The following is a 24,578-nucleotide window of genomic DNA, read 5'->3' as shown; positions in this document are numbered from 1 at the left end:
GAGACCTATGAACAATATCACAGAACTACCTGTTGCTATAAACCTTCTGCCATGATGTAGTTCTTCCTTAAGCAGGTGAAGTGGCGTACAGTAAAACACCAGGGGACAACTGTTAGGTACTATTTCTAATGAGGCAAAGGAGGGTGAAATAACTTACAGTGCAACAAACTAACGACTCCAGAAATAGCGCAAGTATAAATGGATTAAAATGGCACCCCTATATTTTTCGCGTATTAAAAAATGTAAATAGCAGAATATTTTTCTTTTCTCATAGAACATTACCAAATTCCAAGGCACATGCTAACAATAGCACCTCAGCAGGTTGACTGAAAAATTCAATAGGTAACTCGGCAAGGTTTGTCAGTGTGGGCACTACTGTCATTTCGGGCTGGATAAACCTTTGTAGTGGGGGCCGTGCTATGGATGGTAGCGTCTCTAGCAGCAGCCCTGGCCTCTACCACTAGATGCCAGTAGCATCCTGTCCCCCAGATGGAACAAGAAAACAGTCTCCAGACATTGTGAAATGTCCCTGGTCCCCTGGAGGGCAAAATTGTCCCCTCAAACCCACCCCATTGAGAAGTACTAATACAGAGGCACAACCTCTCTGTGGCGGTGAAGGAGACAGGCTACACACTTGTCCTCTTCCCCCAACTTCCCAACATGTGGTTCTTCTCACCAGGATGCACAGGTCTTCTCACACCGCCCCCCAGGCAATCGAGGTAAGGAATTACAGGAGTTCCTCATGAGAAAATGTCGGGCCTCCACTCCTCAACTTGTATCCACACTGACAAAATAACGAGGCTTTGAATCTTTCTTAAGCATGTAAACAGAAGTTTTAATGAACCCCCTTGAGAGAAGGGTTCAAGAAACAGGTATGCATTTACTTAGGGACTAGTCAAGTCTCAAAACGAGAAATGGTGCTTGACTTCTTGACATGAAGCTGACAGCAATTCCCAGTAGTGATTCATCAACATGAACTTCCTCAAAATTATCTGAAGATCACCTCAAAGGCGGCCCAGGAACTAAAGAAAAGATTTACCTTACTTTTCAACTTGAGGCCTGTATGTTCTTTTTAAAAAAAGAACAAGTGGAATTCTCTTATTAAATCAAACATCTAGAATTTCCTAGTCTAGAGTCACTCCACTTTAGGAGAAAGTGCATTTGAGTAATAACCAGAAATGATTGCAAGAGTCCATGGGGGAACCACTCACGTTATAAGGGAGAAGACTTCAGAGACCGCACAAGCAGGCCTTGTACAGCCTGGTCAGTTGTGCCAACAGCACACCTTTTACTTTCCTTCCTTTAAAATTATTGAGCACGTCTTTGGTTTAAGGTCCTCTGACATGTTTGCAATACACTTTGAAACTAATAATACCATACCAACTAAATCCACACAATAAACTACCAGGAGAACCCTGCTCCCAAATTAAAACTATGAGTTGAACAGATATGAGACGTACACTTAGAAAACAGATCTGACCCATATAATTTCTAAGTTTTGAGCATGGCTCTCATAACATCTACCTGTGTGGATGAGTAGTGAGTGAGTGAGTAGTAAGAGTCCAGGACTAAAAATCAGGAGACGTGGGTTCGAGTTTCAGATCTGTGTGTGACTAAACAGTAGTTCTAGTCACACAGGGGATATAGTGTTTAACATCTCTGGACCTGCATTTTATTTGTATAAATGCAGGTATTAGAATATATGATGACTAAAGTTTTCCTGGGGAACAGAGATGGGAATAGAGCTGCCTATAAAATTATGAGACAATAGAGAGTGTAATAGAAGTGCCCTGAGCCCCTCAAGGTCAAGAACGGACGAGGGTGAAGTAGGATGTTGGAGAAGGGACAGCAGGCGCGGAGGCAGCAGTAATCACAGCATGAGGGCTGAGCAGGAAGAAACACTGGCAAGGGCCCCCAGAGCTATGACAGGGAACCAGCCTTGGGTGTTCTGTAAGTATAGGTCATTCATAAATTAGGAACTGTTTGTATCAAATGTCTGCAATGCCAGAAAGTCACATCATATCAAATCATTAGAAAGGACCCTGAGAAGATCAACTCCCTTCTTTCAGGCAGGAGAACCTTTAAATCCCAAATCAGACAAAAAGCTACATGTTATCTTTATAAAATAATTCCTAATGGAAATCATTATGGTTCTTATCAGCAAATAACTGCGAGTGTGTTCGTGTATACACATATACATATTTGATATACTCCGAAGTTCTACAGTTCTACTAGATATACTCAATTCCAAAACTGTTTACTTATACTCTAAAGAAAAGAAGATGCACAATCTCATCAAAGCCTCCCAATCTATACTATATGTGTATCACTCCCAAGTGTGTACTATTTATCTACAGCAGTTTGTAGCAGACTCAAATCTACATCATGTCCTTTGTTGTTGTCAGCTGAATGCATATTACTCTGAACCACCTGAACCATTCTTGATAACATTTCAGGGTTCAGAACAGCAGAAGAGAAAGCTTCAAAGGGAGCTTTAAATATGACTTCTCCTACCGATATGGCTCCTCGTATTGCTAGAGAAGGTACTCTGGAGGATGTCTTAATCACCAGAAGTAGGTCGTCAGTCATCCAACAAACACGTTTTTGAGTGCCCTTATGTGGTAGGTACAGCTGTGCAATGAATAAAATTATCCCTAAACTTAAGGCGATCACAGCCTAACGAGCAGACAGGTAGACACACATGCAAAACTACAATACAATTTGATAAATGCAGTGAAAGTTGCATGTGCAGGATTCAGGAGCGGTGTGCATGTGTGGAGCAGTCAGCCCTACCCGGGACAGAGGTAACAGGGTTGAGTTAGAAAGATGGAGCGGCTCTCATTCCCATATGGACTTGTCAGGTGGATGTGGGCGGAGGGTACCCCATGTACGTAGATGAAGAAGAGAGTTGCGGAACTTGAGTTCCTAAGGTAACTCAAGCACTCTCTCTCATCTACGCAGGATCGGGGCAGGGGAGGTTGTGATCAGAGAAGAGACATTTGAGATAAAATATGAAGGATACAGAGGAGTTACCTAGGTAAAATGATATTGACAGTAGGGTAGCATTCCAGGAAGAAGAAACAGAATGTGCAAAGAATAGGAGGCAGGAGGAATCGGGGTAAGTTGAGAAAATAGAAAAGTGAGTGCGGCTGGAGTACAAAGAGAGGAAGTGGGACTGCAGCAGATGAGGCTGAAGAGCAAGACGAGCCACAGCGAGCAGGACCGTGGAGGTTTCCCATCAAGGCGTTTTCATTCTCACAACAATAGAAAGATGATGAAGTGTTTTAAGAACGGAGGTGACACGGTAAGATCTATTGTTTTTAAATCACTATGGCTTCAATATGAAAAATATATTAAATAGGGGCAGGAGTGGACACAAGAAGACTGATGAAGAAGCTATCGCTTCAAGAAAAAAGCTGGTGGTGGAAAACGGTGGTGCAGAGAGAGAACAGAGTTAAAACATATTTAGGAGGTCAATCTGCATGGTGATAACGGACTCGATATAGGACATGACGGAGAATGAATGAATAAGGATGACTCCTAGGTTTCTGACGTACACGCATGGATGGTAATGCCATTCACAGGATAAGAAACTACAGAAGACGACCAGCTTTGTGGGGCTCTCACTTGGACATTTTCATTTGGCAGCAAGGAGTGAGCTGGTTAATTCCTTAAGGTTTCAGAGGGTACACAATCTGGTAATTTCTCCCAACCTATTATATGGCATTTTTTTTCTTTAAATCCTCAAAGTATTTTCACAGTTTTTTCACAGTTGCCTATCATTTCTTAATCATCAATGATTATGATTGAAAAAGACTTGCCAGAAACATCTTTATATGCAGTAACAAAACTATATTTGTAGCATATATACACTACATTCATAAGTAAAGTTTCCATCTGTAGGATGAATCTTAAATATTCTTATGATCTTCCATCTGTTCATTCTTTTTATAAACTTCTTCAGTTTCCCCCTCACCAGGAGAATGTGGAAACAAGGAGAAACAGCATTGGAAATGACAGTGCTCATACCTGCACACACAAGCCGGACCATTACATAGTGACTCTGAGATACAATTGAGACAGCCCTTTTCTCCAGGAAACCGGTGCACACAGATGGGGCTTACAGCAAATGGTTAATGTACAGACTGAGACTTTTCCCTGATTCTTCGCCTGATGATACTTTTCACTATCTATAAAATGCAAAGATCTTCAAAAACAGCTCAACAATTACATTTGGGGAGCCTTTTCATGCTAAAAATAAAACTTTCCTTAATGACTTTTACAGGGAGGGGGGAAAAAAACCACATATATTTGTCTAGAAATAAAGATCAATTTAAGGAAGAATGAGGTATAGTGGCTTTCTAAACCAGTTTATAAAATAACCATTTATTTGCAGCCATACATCAAAACTCCAAAGGTCACAGAGAAACAAGAACTGCTTTCTCTAATACTCAATATGTTACTGAATATTCAATTAAAAGAAAAACAAAAACAACGGAAATGCTAAATTTGATCTTCCTTTTTTATAAAAAAAGTATGTACACAAATTTTGACAACTTAATTATTTAAAATTGAAATCACCTACATATGAAATTCAACACTGAGACAGCAGATGGTATATGAATTAGAGGAATTCACACGAGACTGGAAGTCACATGTTAACATGCTCTTCTCCAATAACAGGGAACATAGCGTCAGCTCTGCAAAGATAATTGACTTGGAGACAGCAGAAATAGCCCATTAACTGTTTCTCTTCACTCACACTGAGTAGAACTCTCCAGAGTGGATCCTTGCTTAGAAATACCAAACGGGCACTTTTTTATCCTCGTCATTACAAATCCAGGATGCCTGAGACCAGTGAGCACTCTTACCTCTAAATAAGCCATGCTGTACCTTCCCTAACTTTCAATATCTTTACTGAGAAACCCTTTTTGACCGTCTACAACACTCAATCTAAAGACTGAAAAATGGAGTCCTAGAGCAGCAGGATGGCTCAGTTGGTTAGAGCAAGAGCTCTGAACAGCAGGGCTGCTGGTTCGATTCCCACATGGGCCAGTGAGCTGCGCCCTCCACAACTAGATTGAAGAGAATGAGCTGCAACTGAGTTTCCGGAGGGGTGGCCGGATGGCTCAGATGGTTAGAGCGCGAGCTCTCAACAACAAGGCTGCCGGTTCAATTCCCACATGGGATGGTGGACTGCGCCCCCGGCAACTGGACTTGGAGCCAAGGGGCCCTGGAAAAACACACGGTTCCCCAATATTCCCCAATAAAATTAAAAAAAAAAAAATGGAGTCCTAGAGAAATACAAGGACTTGTCTCACTAGGTTTCATTAGGGAGCTATCAGGGGAACCGCACTTGAACCAACGTCTCCTAACTCCTGCTCTGGTACTTTTTCCTCTACACCCCAAACTTCATCTCACCAACCTGAAGCAATGGGGCATAACAGAAATAGCAGCCGACTAGAAGTTACGAGCTCAGACTAATTCACTTAACTTCTCTAGATAGCCATTTCCTTATCTGTGAAGTCAGCAGGTTGTGCCAGCACTGTGATGTCCCATCATCTGATTCTTCCCCATATCCCATCAATGACCAAGCAGGCTCTTTTGCCTTCATAATCTTCCTCATAAATCCCTTCCTTTTCACAACCATTATCCACATCCTAGATTGCAATCCCTCATTCCTAGACACTGCATTGCCTCCTAGTTTAGGGACTCAATGGATGCAGTTTGTTTTGTTCACTACTGTGCCACAATCACCTGGTCAGTGTTCGGTAAACATTTCTGAATGAACGCATTTGCACAGCCTTCCTCACTGGGCTGAGATTGAGAATTAGTGCCTCTTCATAGTCTGTACCTTCATTTCCTTGTTTTTTACAGCTCCTATCTTCCGTCAGTGTTTCCGAGACAAGGAAAAGTCCCAAACGCAAGCTTCCTTTAGTCTCCCCTGTGCTAATTACAAACCCGGGTACATGTTAAAGTCTCTGGGCCCCTCTTCCTTGTTCTCCTAGCACTCTGCTCCCTCGCTGGGACTTGGTAGGCCTGGAGACTTTCGTGGAAAGTCTAGCCTTCAAGGGAGCAGTGTCTGCTGCCTCTTAGCTATAAATCAAGATCTGCTCTGCACTCTAGACAGTAACACGTCCTTGAACCTCATGTGTGAGGGGGGGAATGTGCTAACACCATGCAAACTGCAAGGGGCGGTGAGAGCCATCTTCACAGCTTAATTACTCCTCAGAATGATGCCTGGGTAAAAATCTCTTCATTTGAAGGGCAACAGGAGAAAGAAACAAAACAAAACACAGAACGTATTTTAAAAAGTTTAGAAGAGCGGAAAGAGGACAGAAGCTATTCATAATACAAACGCTTACCTAAAGGAAAAGATGAAATAAACTATAAAACATCAACTCTCTGAAGTCATTTAAATGACCATCAAGATCATGTTTCAAGATAGAACTATTAACACTAAAATTAAATTTTAATGAGAAAAAAATTATGAAATCATGTTTAGTTTAAAAACAGAACAGAAGCACTATCTACCCAATGATTTTAATCTTTTAAGAATTATAACTACAGATGAATGAAGTTTATAAGGGAACACAAAATACAAACAAAAGTTTTTGTTACGAGGATATTATATTAATTTTCTCTAATGCTATTATACTATTATTTCAATAAATTGGAATATTTCAATGTAAGCCGAAGAATACTCCTACTTGCCAAAGTTCTGACAGCAGCGAGAAGAGTGGGGCTAGACCTGCAGAACGTATGACTGAAGAAAACAAATCGGTTCTTACCCTTGTGCCTCTTCAGTTGGGGAAAGCTGCTAATTGTAGTTGCCTGGATTATTTCCACTACAATTTGATACCTGATTTTTAAAAAGAGAGAAAAAGAAAAGATTGAATAGGAAGAAAATGTAATTCTCAGAGATACTTTGACACTGTATTTGTCCTAATCAAATATAACGCAGGAACTGCGAATCCTACCCACACATCATCTATGCCACCCCGCAGGTACTGAGCACCTACACTGCTGGGTGCTGTGCCACCTGTCAGTCGGCTCTGAGACCCTGATGTAACAATCATGACCTTGCTCCCCACACTCCGTTGCCTACACAAGAGGCGTTACTACCTGCCCCCTCATTGAAGACAAAACCTGTGAGGCTATGCTCAACGCCTCTCTTTCACTCTGCCCATCAGGACCCCAGAGCCTACTGACTCTACCTCCTAAATCTGCACTGTCCGATAAGGTGGCCATGAGCCACATGTGACTACTTAATGGAAAATTTAATTCCTAAGTTGCATTAGTCACACTTCAAGGGCTCCATCGCCACATGCCGCTCACAGGCCATACTGGACACACATATGAACGTTTCCATCCCTGCAGAAAGTTCTACTGGATGGCCTTGTCCTACATACTTCTCAAAGCTGTCCTCTCCCTCTCCAGTCCCACTGCCACTGTCTCAATGCTTTCCCTCATTACTTCTCACTTGGAAGACCATTCCAGACCAACACAATAGAGTATCTGCAGTGGGACCATGGCTTCGATATTACATTAGAATTACGCGCAGAGATAGTAGACAACATCGGGTTGTATGCACGTGTGACTAAGAACACCTCTCAATCAGGAAAAATAAACGTTTACATTAAGTGCTGACTACAACCCTAGGGTTGTAGCTATTTTGAGCATATTCAGGTGGGCTTTATGACCCCAAGTTCTTAAGGGCTATTTAGTGGTTATACAGTATTGCCCTAACCAAGCTCATCCATACTCAATGTTTCTTGGCACATAATTGTATTGATTGATTAAGAATCTGTCCGTAATAAAGCTATTTAACATTAATTATTACTCTGAACACAAACTTTACGGCATTCTAAGATTTGATGCTACATTTGGCTGGTTTTACACGTTCTTTTGCTTTTCAATTAAAACCCAAGTTTTAATTGAAGTGAGACATGAATTCATCCTAGTTATTTGGATTCCTCACAAAGCACATTCTTTTATTTCTCTGCTTGTGTAATATAAACATCGATGCCTACCTTACCACCTCAGAGAACAGGCTGTTAGAAGCAGTGTCGGCTTGCCACCTGGAGATTGTGGCACACACTGCTTGCTGCCAAGATACTTTCTTTCTTCCTCACTAACTGCCCCACAGTTTTATCAGGACAAGAAATGCACCTTGCTAAAAATGCTAACCTTCTCCCTAGCAGTCAGGGATGGCCATGTGACATAGTTCTAGCCTATGCGATATAAGCAGAAGTTGCTGAGTGGCAATTCCAGGAAAGCTTTTTAAAGGGGCAGACTCCACAGAAAAGTCTTTCTCGTTTTTTGTTTGTGCCCTTTCCCCATCTTCTTGTGCGAAACAAGGATGCAACTGGATGAAGGCACAGCAGCCATGAGGATGAAAGCCACAGGCTTAAGATGGTGATGTTAAGAAGATAGGAGTTTAGGTCTCCAGTGATATCACTGAGCCATCTTAACAGCCCCACAACTGCCCATCCCGGGACATCTTGTTACATGAGGAAACTAAATCCCTAACTTGTTTAAATCACTATATATCAACTTGTTTCATGGCCAAATGCCACTCCAACTGATAAAGCGTGCTTTGAAGACTCCATACATAGAGGAGATATCTCTAGGCTGAAGACACACTTGGGCAATGTTCGCCAAATGTCCTAGCCTTGCTAGGGCATTAATGATCAATCAAGTTTTCTGATGGAACTGCAAGTTACTGAACAGATGAGGAAACAGCTTACAAGAAGCATACACAAACTTGGAACGATCCATGTCGAACATTCCCTAACCAAGTCTCCTTTAAGCTTGGACTGCCATTCCCTCGGCAAGTTGGCACTGGCCCTCTTATCCAACCCAACTTCTTTGTCTCTTCGCTACAAACCTGGACGTAAGCCAGGACAGTTTCTATACAGCTCTCCCAAAACTATAGTCACTTTCCAGGCTTTTGTTCATGCTGTTTCCTTCTGAAAACAACCTCTCTACTTGTCCACCTAACTACATCTTACACATACTACTTTTTCCCTCAGATCTTCCCGTCCCTCTAATTCACATTAACATTTCTCTTCTCTGAAATCCTAAATGACTTCTGCTCTGTAACAGTACTTACTGATCTACTATTTTATGCTGCGTAGTTAAAGAGTCACATTTCCACAACAGTGCTGTGAATGAAGACAACGGTGTGCCCAGTTACTTCCGGGCCTAACACGACTTCAAAAAATGGCAACACATCTGAACTGAAGACAAAATTGTGGCTTCATCTATAATAAAAATATGCTACCTTTTTTCTCTCCAACTTTATCATAAGCCTCCTTGAACACACGGCCCGTGTCTTGCACTCTCCTATCGTGCCTAGCCTGGCACTAAACACATGGTAGGCACGCAGTAAATGTGAATGAGTGCTATAGACTGAATGTGGGTGTTCCCTTAAAATTCATATGCTGAAGCCTAATCCCCAATACGATGGTATTTGGAGGTGCAACCTCTGGGAGGTAATTAGGTAATTAGGGGTAGTACCCTCAAGAATGAGATGAGTGTCCTTAGAAATAGACTCTAGAGAGCCCTCCTGCCACCAAGTAGGATTACAGCAAGAAGACAGCTGTCTATAAACCAGAGAGCAGAACTTTACTGGACACCCAATCTGCCAGCCCCTTGATCTTGGACTTCTCAGCCTCCAGAACAGTGAGAAGCAAATGTTTGCTGCTTAAGCCACCCATTCTATGGTATTTTTGTTATAGCCGTCCAAACTGACTAAGACGATGAGCTATGTTAATAAGTGTTAACATCTGTAACACTGAACAGGTACAAATAATATTCTGAACACTCTGTTCCTTTGATATTCTTAGTGATTCATGCACTGGAACAAATGAGTCATCAATGGAACTGAAAAAAACACAAACCACCTGAGTAAAGAGTTAAATTTTTTAAATGAATCCATAATATTATACCAGCTAACATTTGTAGATGCCTTTTATTAGGTACCAGGTACCTGTTTAGATACTTTAATGTATATGATTTCATTTAATCCTCATAATAAGGTGTTACAATTATCCCCACATTACAGAGGAGGAAGTTAGAGTCCAGGTAGATTAAGAAATCTATCTAGGGTCTCACTGCTTTTAAGTACTAGGGACAAAATTACAACCTAGGGCCACCTGACTCTAAAGCTCATGCTCTTAACCCTTTGCCTGCCACCCTAAAATTCAGTATAGATTAATGTCGACCTTGTCTAAGGCCTTTGAAAGCAAAGGCATGGCCAATGCCAGGTCATCTTTCCAGCCTCACTGCCTTCTGTATCTCTCTGGGATACCATTTCCCTGCCAAACCAGACCACATGCAATACCCCAAACACACTCCAGCTCACACAACCTTTTTCCCCTTATCTGTTGAAATCCTATTTGTTCTTAAACACTCAGTTTGTGGCCATTCCTCTCTGAAGATTCTTAGATTCCTCTCTTCTACAGTATGAAATATTTGTTGCCACCCATTTCTTTAGCTCTTACACTCCACTTCTGGCCTTAATATCTTGCCTCATATTTAACTATTTATATCCACATGGGTCTCCTGTCTGGACTACTAACACCTTGATGGCAGGGGAAAGAATTCAAGGATCCACAACCAATTCCTCTTTATATACACTGAGCCTCCTCACAGGTGTTTTGCACATAGTAGGCCTTTGAACATGTTCCTGAATTTGTAGAATTCACGTTCACTTGATACTAAAAGGCCAAGTAGGAAATGAGTGAGGTTTTCGTTCTCAACACAACCAAGCAAACACACGCATCCTGATGTGGGCCAGTCTCGGCGGCACAGGTGCCCAGTCCTGTGGGCGCTGTTCAGGGAGAGCTGGCACTCACTCCCTTTCTTCCTCTAGAGCACGTGGCCTTGCTGGTGCCAAGTGGTTCAAGAATCAGAAAGGCTGATATTTGCAAACATTCTCTTGATCAGAAGAGCAGAGATTGTTAGTATATGTCTTTCCAAAAATGTAATGTAAACTAAGTATTAAGAGAAAGCAGCATAACCAGAATTCAGCTCTTTTCCAACTCTAGCAAGATCCTACCTACTGTATCCCTTGTCCGAGGGAAAAGGAAAAAGTCCCACAAAGATAGTTGCCACCTGCCCCTCTGCGTTGCCACCTCACCTCTCTTTAGATTTATACATTTACCTAAATTAATAAAGACTTAGCACAGGTTTATATTTATGAACTCTTCCCATTAATCATCAACTTTCCTGAAAGGCTACAGTTCTTCAAAATAATCACCTTAGAAATCTATAGACTTACTGTCCTTTTACTGTCAACTGTTCAGAACAGCTTTGGAATTCTATTAGCACTGATTTCAGTTATTTACAAGCCAACCCCCCCACCCCCCCAAAAAAAAAAAATCTTCATTTCATTAGGCACACCTTACACAGATTTTTAAAAAAAATATTAGTTTAGGGATACCTTGGGCATGCACATGCTGCAATGTCTTAGCAGAGTCAAAGGCTGGACAAATCCTAGTCGCAGGTATACAGTACATAAATGGTTCAAAATACTGTTTTTATTAAAATTAGCAAAGATGTATCATAGATTAGAATATCATATATATGTATGTATGTGTATGTATACACACATACAAATGTTGAAGAAAAAATTAAGAACTTAACAATAATGTTTCCAGAGTTGCCACAGGCTGCTTTATACTAGTCTAGAGATAATGTTTTCTATGACTTTAGTTAAAGCATCTGAGAAGAAACGCTGTGGTGATGTCAGCTAGCTAAACTGATGCTGTTGCCCAACTTAGGAAGTGTATCAGAATAGTTAAAAATGTGAGCTCTGGCACCAGGTGCCCTGTGTTCAGATCCTGTCAACACTTACTGTGTCACTCTGGGGCAATGATTTAAGCTCTCTAAAACTCAAGAGTCCTCATCTGTAAGAAGAGGAGTAACAGTCTTTTTCCTCTTAGGGTTGCTATAAAGATTAAATGAGAAAAAATCTTTAAAATATTTGGAAGAGTGCCTGCCCCACAGTGAAAGTTCAATAAATGTTAACTATTATTATTGTTCCTTAACAGCACTGCTGACTCTTTAGAGAAGTATTATTTAAGGAGACAGTATGTGAGTGTTTCTATAAATCATTTAAATAGACTTACTTTTCTCCTGACTATAGGAGTGTCTCGGCCTAAATCAATCTAAGACCAGCAGGGTCACGGTAATTGAACACAATCAGGTTTATTTTCCCACTACGATGAGCAAGAGGAACCATGGGGCATCTCCCAAAGGAAAAGACAGAGTTACTAGGGGATTCTGGGGAAGGGGGAGTAGATGAAATTTAAGTGAAGCACGGTGAGATAGGCTCAAAACAGGGCTGTGTAAAGGCATCATTATCAGGTAGATCCAGGGTCCCATTTCCTAGGAAACTGCCAAGTTTCGATGTGGAATGCTGAGCCCAGAGACCCCTTTTCTGCAGCTCTACCTGATAAATGATAAATGAGGCTGTTTCTCTGTGTGAAAGTGACTGATCAGGCACAAGCAGGATGTGTCCTCCTTACTGACAGACCTGCAAACAGTAAGTTTCTGAGAGTCTAGGGAAGATTTTAGGGAGCTCAGATTCTCAGCAAGTAAGAATGCAGTAGTCACTCAAAGAAAGGAATCATTCTGACATTTTACAGCTGCTGAGTGTACTTGGAAGAAATATTATTTCATGTTAACTTTGCAGCCACCTTTAGTGTCTATTCTCCCAGCCTGATAAATGGACGGGCAGACTGAACTTTCTCAGTGTGAGCCAATTTTTACTTTCTCTGAAGAAACATATGTTCATTGAAGGAAACAGGAAAACAGAAAACACACAAAGCACAACATTCAAAGTGACACCACGAGTAACATTTGGTACATATATCTTTATAACCTTTTTTCTAGGCAAACATAGTATTTTGTTGTTTGATAAGACTGGATTTATGCTATAAATACTGCCTTAGAAGCTTTTTAATTTATCAATTCATAGTTACTACTTTCCAACAGTGTGAAATATTCTGATGCAACACCATTGTTACACAGTAATCCATTCTAGAGATGCACCAAATTTTTTTTAACCAAGCCCTTATTGTTAAGCACTTTGGTTACTTTAGGCTTTACTCTACTTTAAATAAAATTTCAAGAAACATTGTTGGAGAAATCTTCCCACACATTTATGATTATTTCCCTAAGATAAATTCTATGACTAATAACTGTATCAAAAAGAATGCACATTCTATGACTTGTTTTCATATTGTACAACTGTGTTACAAAAAGGGAATAATTTACACTCCTACCAGCAGGTAGGTTGTCTGTTTTCCTATACTCTTGCCAACCCTAGGTGTGATCAAATTTTTAATGTTCACCAGTATTATAAACAAAGTATCTCATTTTAGTTTTTTATGTATGAGTACTACTGAGGATAACAACGAATCTCTGAGCTATCTTCTCGTGAGGTGTGTTTAATGGTACTAAGCAGGGAGAGCCAGAGAGCTGTAGCACCTACAGGAAATATTTTCAGTTAAGACTCAGAGGAGTAAGAGGCTCTTTTCACTGAAGGGGCTATTAAACCTGTTTTTCATTTTTCTAGTGTGGAGAAGGCAGCTGATTCCACAGAAAGCTTAAGGCACGCTTCCTAACCTTTTTCCATTCCTGGCACACACACAGCAAATTATAATATTTCAACAGAACACTGGGATAACCAGCCATCCCAAGCCATCCCAACTTGGCTGAGGACACCTTCATCCCCACACACCTGTACACTAGATTTTAGTCACACCAGTTAGAAAGTTCTGGACCAGAGCAGCCTGAGGTGTAAACACACACAAACACACACACACACACACACACACACACACACACACACATTTCATGTTACATATACAAAAAATAATCTGGAAATATATATACTAAGTATTAACAGTTTTCATCTTCTTGCAATAAGTGATTTCTATTTTTAATCTTGTTTATATCATTTAATCTTGCTAAAATAACTACAGTACCCTATATTCATTTTCTAGCCCCCAGAGCCTACAGAAATTACATGTTACAGAAACAACCAAAGCTTTGTCACCCCTGGCGAGCTGGTGCCCTTTAGTTAACCTCAAGGAAGCCAAATTTTTCTGCTACCTGTATCTAGTTTTTACTAGTACTCTTCATATTTTTATGTCAGCTATTAAAATCACAATAAAGTGTTCATTTATAGACTTACGTATAGCACCACTGCTATATGTCCTCAATTCTTACATAAAGCATTTCATTGAGAATGTTTACTAAATAGCATCTTTAGTTGCCTAGTTTTATGTTCTATATTGAAGATGTCCAAATGACTTTCTTATACATTTTGAGTGAAGTTTTTCTGAAATATTATGTGTTACCTCATCTCATCCATTACTCTATTCAAGTCAGGATCTGAGAATTTTGTGGTCCTCTGACCAGCTGTTTCAGCTCTAATTGGGAGTCTAGCATGTCCCAAGAACTGTGCCAATACATTACATGCATTACCTCATTTAATTATCACCACAACCCTATGAAATAAGAACTATTTTCTTCATTTCATAGTTAAAACTGAGGCTCAGGGTTTAAACGACCCGCCCAAAGTCATCCAGCTTCATGCGGCAAAGCATAAGCAGACCAGGCCTGTGAAATCCAGGTCTATCTGACTCTTGAGCCCATGCTCATGGCAGGGGGAGACTTTAGATGCTGGACTGATCATTATAGGCTGACTTCTTATGTTGTTAACCCTCATCTACCTCTAGAAGAACTGCATTGCTGTCCAGTGCAGGGTCATCAAAAGACAGAGTATGTGTGGTCACTACTCAGTAAGAGCACTCAAAACTCATCATTTCCTCATAATTGTATTCCTCTCACTGTTATCTATGTTCAATGTTATTTACATCGATTGTACCAGTATGTTGGAAACGCTACATCTATAAAATGGGGTGCTACTGCAACTCTCTCCCCAACTCCACATGCAGTGATGCCATGCCAGGGGCTGCCACTTGGCCACAGCTGGAGTGTTAACACCACAGATACCAGCAAATGCTACAAGTCGGGGTTTCTTACCCCTCGGCACAAAAGCCAGTGTTTAAAATTACCAGCACACCGCTCTACCGCTCTTTGCTACTGTTCCTTTAGTACACTTTGTGAGTCATAAAATTATTTTCTGTTGAGTAGGCACGTAGCACCACAGTTTTTGTTTTTGCTTTTTTAAAGAAAAAAGCATTACCTATCCAGCCCACTCCACCCCCAGTGCTTGATGTTTCATTCTAAGTATAAAAAGCTCCATCCCTGGTCTTTCTCTACCTGTCACTCACTCCTCTCCTCTTCCCCAGAGAAGAAAGAGGTTTTTAATCTGATAACAGAGGAGGAGGAACTGGGCATGTGAGGAACAGCCCTTCTGTTCTCCTTCCTCTAAAGAACATCTGTTCTCTGCCTCCAAAGCCAGCCAGAAAGTGGACTCTGCACCTGCCAGGGAGCTGGGGACGGAGGAAGAAGCAGGGAGAAAATGGATTGTTCTGGTCCAGGATTGCTAGGTGGGAAAAAATGTCTAATTTGGAGACTCAGTTTTAGAGACTACACTTCTTACATACATAAACCACATTCTCCGTGGTCTATCCGTAATAAAAGTGACATTTTGGTCTTCATTTGCCTTATTCCTTGGCCCTAAGATGGCTCAAACCTCAGGATGCAGAAAGGAGCATTGCTATTTATTGGTTCTCCTCAAACCCTAAAAATGAAACACTGAATTCCAGTGGGCCACTAGTAATTGATCAGTGTTCACCATAAAATGACATCTGTTTGCAAGCGTTGGTCTAATGATTCCAACATTAGCAGCAGCTAATGATTAGGAATACGCAGATTCTGGGCTGCGTGCTGTACACGTGCTGACTCGTGCTCCCGCCTGTCATTCATTCATTTAGCACATCCCCGGCCCATAGCGCCAGTGTTGCTCCAATTATAAGCACATAATAAATTCTTTAATTTCAAAGAGATCGTAAACTTCTTCATACCACAATTTCCCCTTCTTCTATCAAATTTTACATTGCTGCTAATACTTAACTATCTTTGCTCCTAAGTGAAAATAATCTGTGTTCTCCGATATGTTTAACTCGCACCTCTGTGCCCTCTTTCTCCAACACCAACAGAAGGAATTATATTCTGGAGTCAATGTAATGTTTAATTTCCATAAAACCGTAAGATCGTTGAGAACATTTTTTATAGGTAGCCTCACATTTTAACGAGTTTAACTAAATTTATATTCGTTTATTGTTTTCATAAAAAGTTGCCAGGCTTCTCTGTTTTATACTTCATGATTTTTCAACTCCTGTCCACCCACACCAGCCTTTTCCTGTTTATATGTATATAAACCAGCTGTTTATATGTGCTGTTTGATTTCTGACATGGCGCATTAGTTTGTCTTAAGGTATGTGCAATTTCTTCTTTCACGTTCCTCCATAATTTAATCCTATTTTACTGCTCGCAAGTCACAATATATTTTCAGAATCACTGTTCAAAACACAGAACACTCAAATAATTTAAATTCTTTTACACAGAAGACAGTATTGATAATACTGTCTTCGTGTGTAAATGTACCTAAACTAATTCAGAAGTGAAAATCTATCCCTTAATATTGAAAGAAAAAATATTTAGCAAATTCTTTCAGTAACCTACTCAATTGTTACTTATGATCTCTGAAGATAATCTATTCATTATGCCCATCGCCTCTTGCTTTATCCTAGTAAAACAGGAAACGCCACATCAATCTCAGTACGTACTAGATAAAAGGTTTGTTTCTCTTCTCCAAGATAAATAATCCTTCATCTTTTAAGTTTTAAATCTTTCATTCATTATTAGAATTTCTTTTCTATTATTTTCAGATTCTCCATGTTGCTCTTTAAATGAGGGGTCAGAAATAAACAAGTCCAGAACTGAAGTATCAAATAAAGGTTGGACTGGCAGTAAATGAAATTATGGCCGTGACGGGTTGTTATGATTTTATTACTACTTGTCTCTCTGGCAGTCCACGACCACCTGAAGATGATGGCACTTTCTGACGGTATTGTTTTCTATACAAGGATTCGTGCCTGCAGAGACTCAAAGACAGTAGAGAGTTATCTCCACCCCAGGGAAATTCTACAAGGTTGGGGCTGTGTGTCACTGCTGTTTTCTGCCCATCTGGCTCACAAGTCACCCAGCTTTACATATGGGATTTGAACTTGGGTCTGTCTGACCTCAAACATCTTGGCAAATGTCTACTCCAGGAAAGTAGTATATTTCCAATGCTTGAGTGCTAGCCTGCTTCACTATAGCTATACAACATACAGTACTGTAGAAAAATGACTATTTGCCTATTCCACATCCAGCCTTCTTTCTTCCTTAGTAAATATAATCCTCCATTTTTAACTGAGCCTAAGGCTGCCCGGAATAAGACTACCTATTATATCACAATTGTTCTGATCAACAAAACATAAGCATAAATATAATGTAGCAGCTTCCAGAAATTGCCTTTAAAAGACGGCTAGTGCATGACCATGGCACTGCCTTTCCTTGTCGTCATTCTGCTTCCTGCCATTTGGATATGAGGGTTGGCATTCTAGAATACACCCTGAACAAAAAGGATTCTGGAATATACCCTTAGCATGACACAGCAGTGAGCTAGAGGGTCCCTGAGGATGGTGGAGCCCCCACAGCAGCCCAAAAAGTCAGTTTTGCCAAGGCTGAGAAATCTCAGGTTAAACACATCTCTCAGGAAGTCCGGTGATGAAATAGCCATTGTTTATTATGATAACATGGTAGAATAATGAGGTATCCTGATTAATCAATATTCTCCTCAATAGCAATATCATATATCTCAAACAGTGAAAAACAGTTTTCAAAGAATTAGAATATAATGAGTTATATGACATGACATCTAGTTAAGACTTCAGATTGGTAGCATGGGGAAGAATAGTCTATTTAAAAGTGATTCTCAGTACTAGTCACATGTTATAATCACCTGGGGAGACTTTTTAAAAAAAAATACTGATGTCCAGGTTCCACTCCAGATAAGTAATATAAAAATTCCTCCATTTCATGGAGGAGAAAATAATTTTCATTAGAGTATTTTTTACAAACACACTGAAAAATCAGACAGTGTAGGCACTACTGGCGGCACTCGTGGGCCATAATCTGTCCACTCCCTTCCAAGAGGTTCAGGTCAGGGCAGAACCTGTCATTTTTCTTTGTTTAATGTTTACTGTGATTCCCACTTCATCTTCAAAAACAAGGAACACACAGTCCTTTCCCTGGTAAGGTTGTAATTGTCAAGTTGCACTAATGGCTGCACCTTTGTTCTGGTCTCTGGTTTGCCTGACTGCGGCCATCCCACCACCCACACCAGAAATGGGAAATCTAGTCAGCTGCCCTTTAATATCCTGCACCAAGATGACACTCGGTTTTATTAGCAGAGTTGATCACTGCTCCTACTAGAAGACCCTGGAAAATTCAAACGATTACAGCCATCACATCCTCACTTTGATCGCTTGGATGCCAGAAAAGAAGAAAAAGGAAGTAGCTAAGGTTGGTGAGATAGCCAACTGTGTGTGTGTGTGTGTGTGTGTGTGTGTGTGTGTGTGTGTACAGAAGGTGCCAATAAAATGTACACATGTTTTCAGAGATGTTATCTATGTATCACTTTTCGAAGTTGAATTGAATTACGGTAGCAATGTGTAGTATGACGGTCGCTCTAAAGATGGCATTAATCGAATGAATGCCAGTGTCATGTTATCAGTATATACTGAGTATCACAATTTTAATACAGTCTTTTCCTTTCTTAAAATGTGTATACTTTTTTTTTTTGGTACCCTCTGTATTTTAAAGAAGCATTCCTAGCTCTATAATCCTACTGTGAAAGTATCTCAGTGCCCACTCAGATAAAAAAACAAACACTGTAGAACTTCAAATACCACCTTCAAGATTTGTTTGTTTCTCTGTTTTTAATGCATTCCAGTCTAGCAAAGTTAAACAACTTTATTTCCTTTAGAAAATACACATCTATCTTCCAAATAAAAGTGGACAATTTCATCAATTGCCTAGTCTAAATAAGACACATACCTGCCTTAGGCAGCCAATCCTAAAATTTTATGAAGAGCAATTTAAAGACAGTGACCTAAAACGCTAATCAAGTTAGACAGGAGAGTACTCTCATTTTACCAGAAAAACAACAGAACGGTTCAGACTACAATTGAAAAAAAGCAGCTCCATTAGTGGTAGGAACTTGATAAGCCACATTGTGGCAGGTTATTAGACAGAAGTCTGATAAAAAGTGATTTTGCCTGTCAATAACAGTAAGCAGAATTGACCCTGGAATGCAGAACAATTTTTCTACCAGATAAACAATAGGCAATCAAGTAACAAGATAATTTATGCAACACTACCTACTTTTTGAGCAAAATGATCAGTCTCTGCCATTGCAGAGTTATTCCTAGTAGCCTCTCTGGTTGGAGCTGTGCAAGACACAGCGAATAAAGATATCCCCCATCCGAGGTCTGTTCCTAAGATACAATGAGTAGGGACAGCAGTCCCATGGATAAAAGACATACCAGTGTCCAAATATATGGTGATGGAAGGAGAACTGACTCTGGGTAATGAACACACAGTGGAATTTATAGATGATGTAATACAGAATTGTACACCTGAAATCTACGTAATTTTACTAACAATTGTCACCCCAATAAATTAAAAAAAAAAAAAAAAAGTCCTAAAAAAAAACAAAAAACATACCAGTGTCATACCAGAACTGCCTGGCAGCAAAGCCCAAGGAATTATCTCATAATCACAGGTCCAGGGGAAGCTGCCTCAGGATAATGCAGTATGTACAAAAGTATTTAGAAAGTAACTCTGGGTGTGTACGAGGTGTGATCACAAAATACGATGAATGTTTAAATTAAAAAAAAATTATTACAATAACAGACACACTGCCATTAATCCGCTTCAAAAAACTCCCCCTCGCTTCAAACACACTTATCCCATTGTTCTTGCCACTTTCGGAAGCAGTTCTGGAAGTCCTCTTTCGTGAGTGTCTTTAGTAGGGCTGTCATGGCTGCCTCGATGTCCTGAATCATTTTGACTTTGGGGAAAGAAGTCACAGAAGTCAGAAGCCAGAAGTCACAGGGTGAAAGAAGCCAGAGAAGTCACATGGTGCCAGATCCGATGAATAAGGTGGATGAAGACACACCGTAATGTTTTTCATTTGACAGAAATTGCCGTACCAGAAACAATATGTGACACAGAGCACTGTCATAATGGAGGATGAAGTAAAGACACTCACAAAAGGCAACTTCCAGAACTGCTTCAGAAAGTGGCAAGAATGATGGGATAAGTGTGTTCAAAGTGAGGGGGAGTATTTCGAACGTAGTTGTATGTTCGAAGAAAGGGGGATTAATGGCAATGTGTCCTTTACAGCAATATTTTTTTTAAATTTAAATATTCATCATATTTTGTGATCACACCTCATATATCTATCACTGAGAAAACTGCCTTTCATAGTATTTTTTTGCCCGAGGTTCTTTGCCAAGCTTCTACAGGGGACTATAAATCTTCAGGACTACCATTATCCCACAGCTAATGTTGCCAACTGCATACAACTCTTTCAAGAAGTTTACACTCCTTGTTACAAGAGAATTCTGCAGCTCCTCTAGAGGAAGTTATTGACATATTTCCCAAGATTCACATGAGGAACTGAAAGCTTATAAAGGGATAGAGGTCAGGAGAATAGGTCATTCCAGTCGATTCAGTTATTACACCAACTTAATTAAATGTGAAAATGCATTCTTTTTGTTCCTCATAGAGTAGGCACTTTAAGAGTTTTATTATCTAATCGCCAAAGTACCTCCAAAAGTCCTCCCTTTTGACTCTAAATTTCGTTGGAAACACAAAGACTAACAGTAAGGTGGAGGACACAGAGAATTCAATATATGGGATAATGCACCAAAAAAACACCCCATCCTGGTGTCTGCCTACATTCCATTACTCCTTGTTGGGGGAAGCTATATAGTGGGGGGAGACAGTGGTAGGGACAGGTTAGGAATCTGCAACATTTTATTTCACTCTCAGGTATTTATCAATAGGCACTGATAATGCTACCGAAGATGCTCAACGATCACTCAAAAGGTGTTCTTTAAAGTGCAAACAACCCAAAATTTCCATCAGCTGGTATTAATAAATGGATAAACAAAATAGGGTATATTCACACAAGGGAATACTATTCAGCCAAAACAAGGAATGAAATATTGATATATGCTACGACATAAACCTTGAAAACATTATGCCAAGTTAAAGAAGCCAGACACAATAGGCCACATGTTGGATGATTTGATTTATATGAAATGTCCAGAATAGGCAAATCCATAGAGACACAAAGTAGATTAGTGGTTGCCAAGGGCCGAGGAGAGGGGAGGAATGGGAAGTGACTACTAATGGGAACAAGATTTCTATTTAGAATGATGAAAATATTCTGAAATTAGTAGTGATGGTTGCACAGCCTTTGAATATACTAAAAACCACTGAACTGTGTACTTTAAAACGGTGAACTTTACAGTATTTGAACTTGCTCAATAGCTGAAAAAGTCCTTCTTTAGTTCAGCATTTCTACTGCCCTTTAAGTCTCTCAGTGCTCAGAGGGCCTGCTTTCCTAGGACCCCCGCGTCCTCCAATGCGGCTCTCTTTATGAGAGCAAGAGGAAGTGATGTTCAAGAAAGATGTAAAGGCTCCTTCTGTTTTTCGTTTCCTCACAGACAAGAGGGAAAAGGGAAAATGTAAAATCAGGACTTCTAGTGGAATCTCGGGCCACACAGATGGAGGCAATCCATAATCCCCTACTGTGACAAAAGTAGGTTGACCAATCATCCTGGGGCAGCAGATAGCATGATTTTGTTTTTCAAAGGGCAGTTCTTGCTGAGCTATTTCTTTACCTGCTACACGATGAATTGCCAACATTAAGGTATTTATAGCATTTCTAGTCCTGAGACTTTGGCTACTATATTTTGAAGAAGATAAGCCGTTAATTCTTATCAAGATTCATTCACCTTATAATACAAGGAACTGTGCTCAGATACAAAATGACAGATGATGCTAGAGTACCAATAGTTGACTGTTCGAAATAATTAGTTCTGATTGAAAAAAAAAAAAGTTGTTTGGCACCTTTTGGTAACTCTCCTTAATGTTGACCCTAGTTCAGAGGCAAATAAAACAAGTCTAAAATCCTCAAATAGTTCAAAGACCCAATTTCAACCAATATTTTACTTTTCTGTCAGAGATCTACCAAAATTACTTATCAGAAGCAAAGTGACATACCAGATTTCCTTTCTTCTCTGTGCATTATCGTTTGGGGACACTAAAACACAAGGGTAACTAGAGAAACAGAAGTCTAGAAAATCTACAAACTACACAACAATATATAATCAAACTGTATGTGGATATTCTGTGAAAAGAAAAATAAAAAACACACACATTCATCCCTAAAATATCTAAAGTACGATAAGTGAGATTGAAGTTTCCTATAAAAGAGACTCCTGGGGTATATTTCCAATGTGTTTTCTCAAAGCAATTAGTAAAGAATCCCTTATTCCCAAACCAGGGCCTCTGCATTTTCTAAGAAAAATGAAAATCAACAATGTCCTGCAATGTAATTTTTAAAACACATTACCTCCTTCCAATGCTTTTCTAAGGTAGGCACCTGAGAGCTAAGCAGACATTCCTAACAACTGAACAGCTTTCAATCTATTATAACCTAATTATTTGAAAAACACTATGCTTTGAAAACAGTAATTCCACTGCAAAAGGAGAAGCTGGATACATTCAGTTGTCACTGAACAGTAAGACTAATAGATTTTATTTCTGCTTCCCTGGCAAACACATTTGTTTTTTTACCTCACTAGGCAGTGGATGATAACGCAGTAGCTATGGTCATGCTATAAGTGAAGACCAAATACCTTAGTTGCTTCAAGAACTCAACGTCAGAGTTGCTGTTAATAAGCTTGATGAACTCTTCATAAGAAGGAGCGTAGGTGTAGGCTCTCTTGTGATGTTCGTTCATCTGCTCTCTGTGCTCCAGCTGCGCAAGGAGCATCTGGTTAATGTGATCTGGATTACTAAGTAACGCCACTACTGGCTTCAAGACTGTGGGAAGAAAACAGCACCACTGAGCAAGGTATTCTCCTTTACAGGAACTGTTTTTATATCATATAATTGAAACTACATTTGGGAAACATTTTTAAACAACCCAAACAGGGAAAACACACACACACACACACACACACAGACACACACACACACACGGCTGCTTATTTCAAGTTGCTAACAAAGCTATCAAAATTAAGTACAGTAATATTTTCTCTTTTATTTCTTCTATAAGGTTCAATATGTTCTGTCTGCCAAAAGATGAAAATCAACATTCTCCCAACTGGTGAAAGTGGACCTCAGGGAGGAAGTTGTTAATGACACTATTACAAATTCATTCTACTAACTTCAAGTTAAAAGCTCCCCCTTTCTCTGTGGTGGGCTGTATCCGCTAATGGACACCACTGGCTAATCCTGAGACAATAAATGAGACATTCAGTCAATGCGTATCAAATGCAACGTTATCTGTTTGAAATTCTGAGATAGGAAAAAGTTCTCTTAGGCCATGTTTTCTTCCATTTTTCTTATCATAGCTAAGCATTTCCCTAGATATATTTTTTTCTAGTAATCACATTATATTGTGGTACAGTTCCTTTTTTATTTATTCCAAGTTCACAAAATTACATATAGGCATTATCAGTGAATCTTGTAGCAAAGGTATTTTAAGTAAATGCGCATTGGAGTTTGAGTACAGATGTTCTTTCATCAATATACATATTATTGGCCTGGATAACACCAAAGCTATCCCAAATGGATGCCTCCCTGTGGAGAACATAAGGCTGGCTATCCTATGTCAAAATAAACAACAGAATGTACTATGCATTTGGTAAGGTTATATAAAACTCTGTTTCTCATGTATGGCCAAAGGATGCCCTCTTTGACTGACATTTAAACTTAACATTTTGAAAATATTTTAATTCCTATATGCCCCACAGTATACAAGGTCTGCAATAGGTGCCGTATAAAGTGTTATCAATCACATTTGTATGTAGCACATTTGCACAATGATCGTCACATTAGTAATATCAATTACTCATGAGAGTCTACCTTTTGTTGTGAGAATTTCTGCAAGCATTATACGTAAGCTGAGAGACTGGATATCCTTGGAGGGGAGGAGACAAAACACCAGAACTCGAGAACACATTTGTAGGAATCTTACTTCTTCATCTGAGTTCCTCAAGCACGCATGCAACACAAAAGGCCTCGGCTGTTCTTCTTGCCTAAAAATTTAATAAATAAGAGAGAAAAAAGGAAGGAAGGAAAATTCGAGAAACAATTCGGTTATATACAATTAGGTAAAAAGTCTTTTAAATAGGCAATGTGTCGGTTTTAAGAACTGTGTCCACTTAACAATATCAACAGTCATAATTTTCACAATCACAGACTAATCTGGAAAAATGCAAATGCATGGCCTTTTAGGA

The 24,578-nt window shown here is 39.8% G+C and overlaps 1 protein-coding gene across 3 annotated transcripts in view; it reads right to left on the bottom strand.

The window, feature by feature from the left end:
- The window catches only part of SNX25 (sorting nexin 25), a 99,751-nt gene that overhangs the window by 38,613 nt on the left and 36,560 nt on the right, over window positions 1-24,578 (bottom strand). For all 3 annotated transcript variants that reach the window (XM_019736072.3, XM_019736070.3, XM_019736071.3), the window contains exons 4-6: window positions 24,205-24,377; window positions 22,971-23,157; window positions 6,792-6,862 (exon numbers count right to left, since the gene is read on the bottom strand). In XM_019736072.3, coding sequence (XP_019591631.2) covers window positions 6,792-6,862; window positions 22,971-23,157; window positions 24,205-24,377 — 431 coding nt within the window. The remainder of the gene's footprint in view (window positions 1-6,791; window positions 6,863-22,970; window positions 23,158-24,204; window positions 24,378-24,578) is intronic.

Source organism: Rhinolophus sinicus, chromosome 16 (assembly GCF_057876585.1).
Source record: "Rhinolophus sinicus isolate RSI-liver-muscle chromosome 16, RSI-T2T, whole genome shotgun sequence".
Taxonomy (NCBI): domain Eukaryota; kingdom Metazoa; phylum Chordata; class Mammalia; order Chiroptera; family Rhinolophidae; genus Rhinolophus; species Rhinolophus sinicus.
This window is presented reverse-complemented; position numbering and strand designations above follow the sequence as displayed.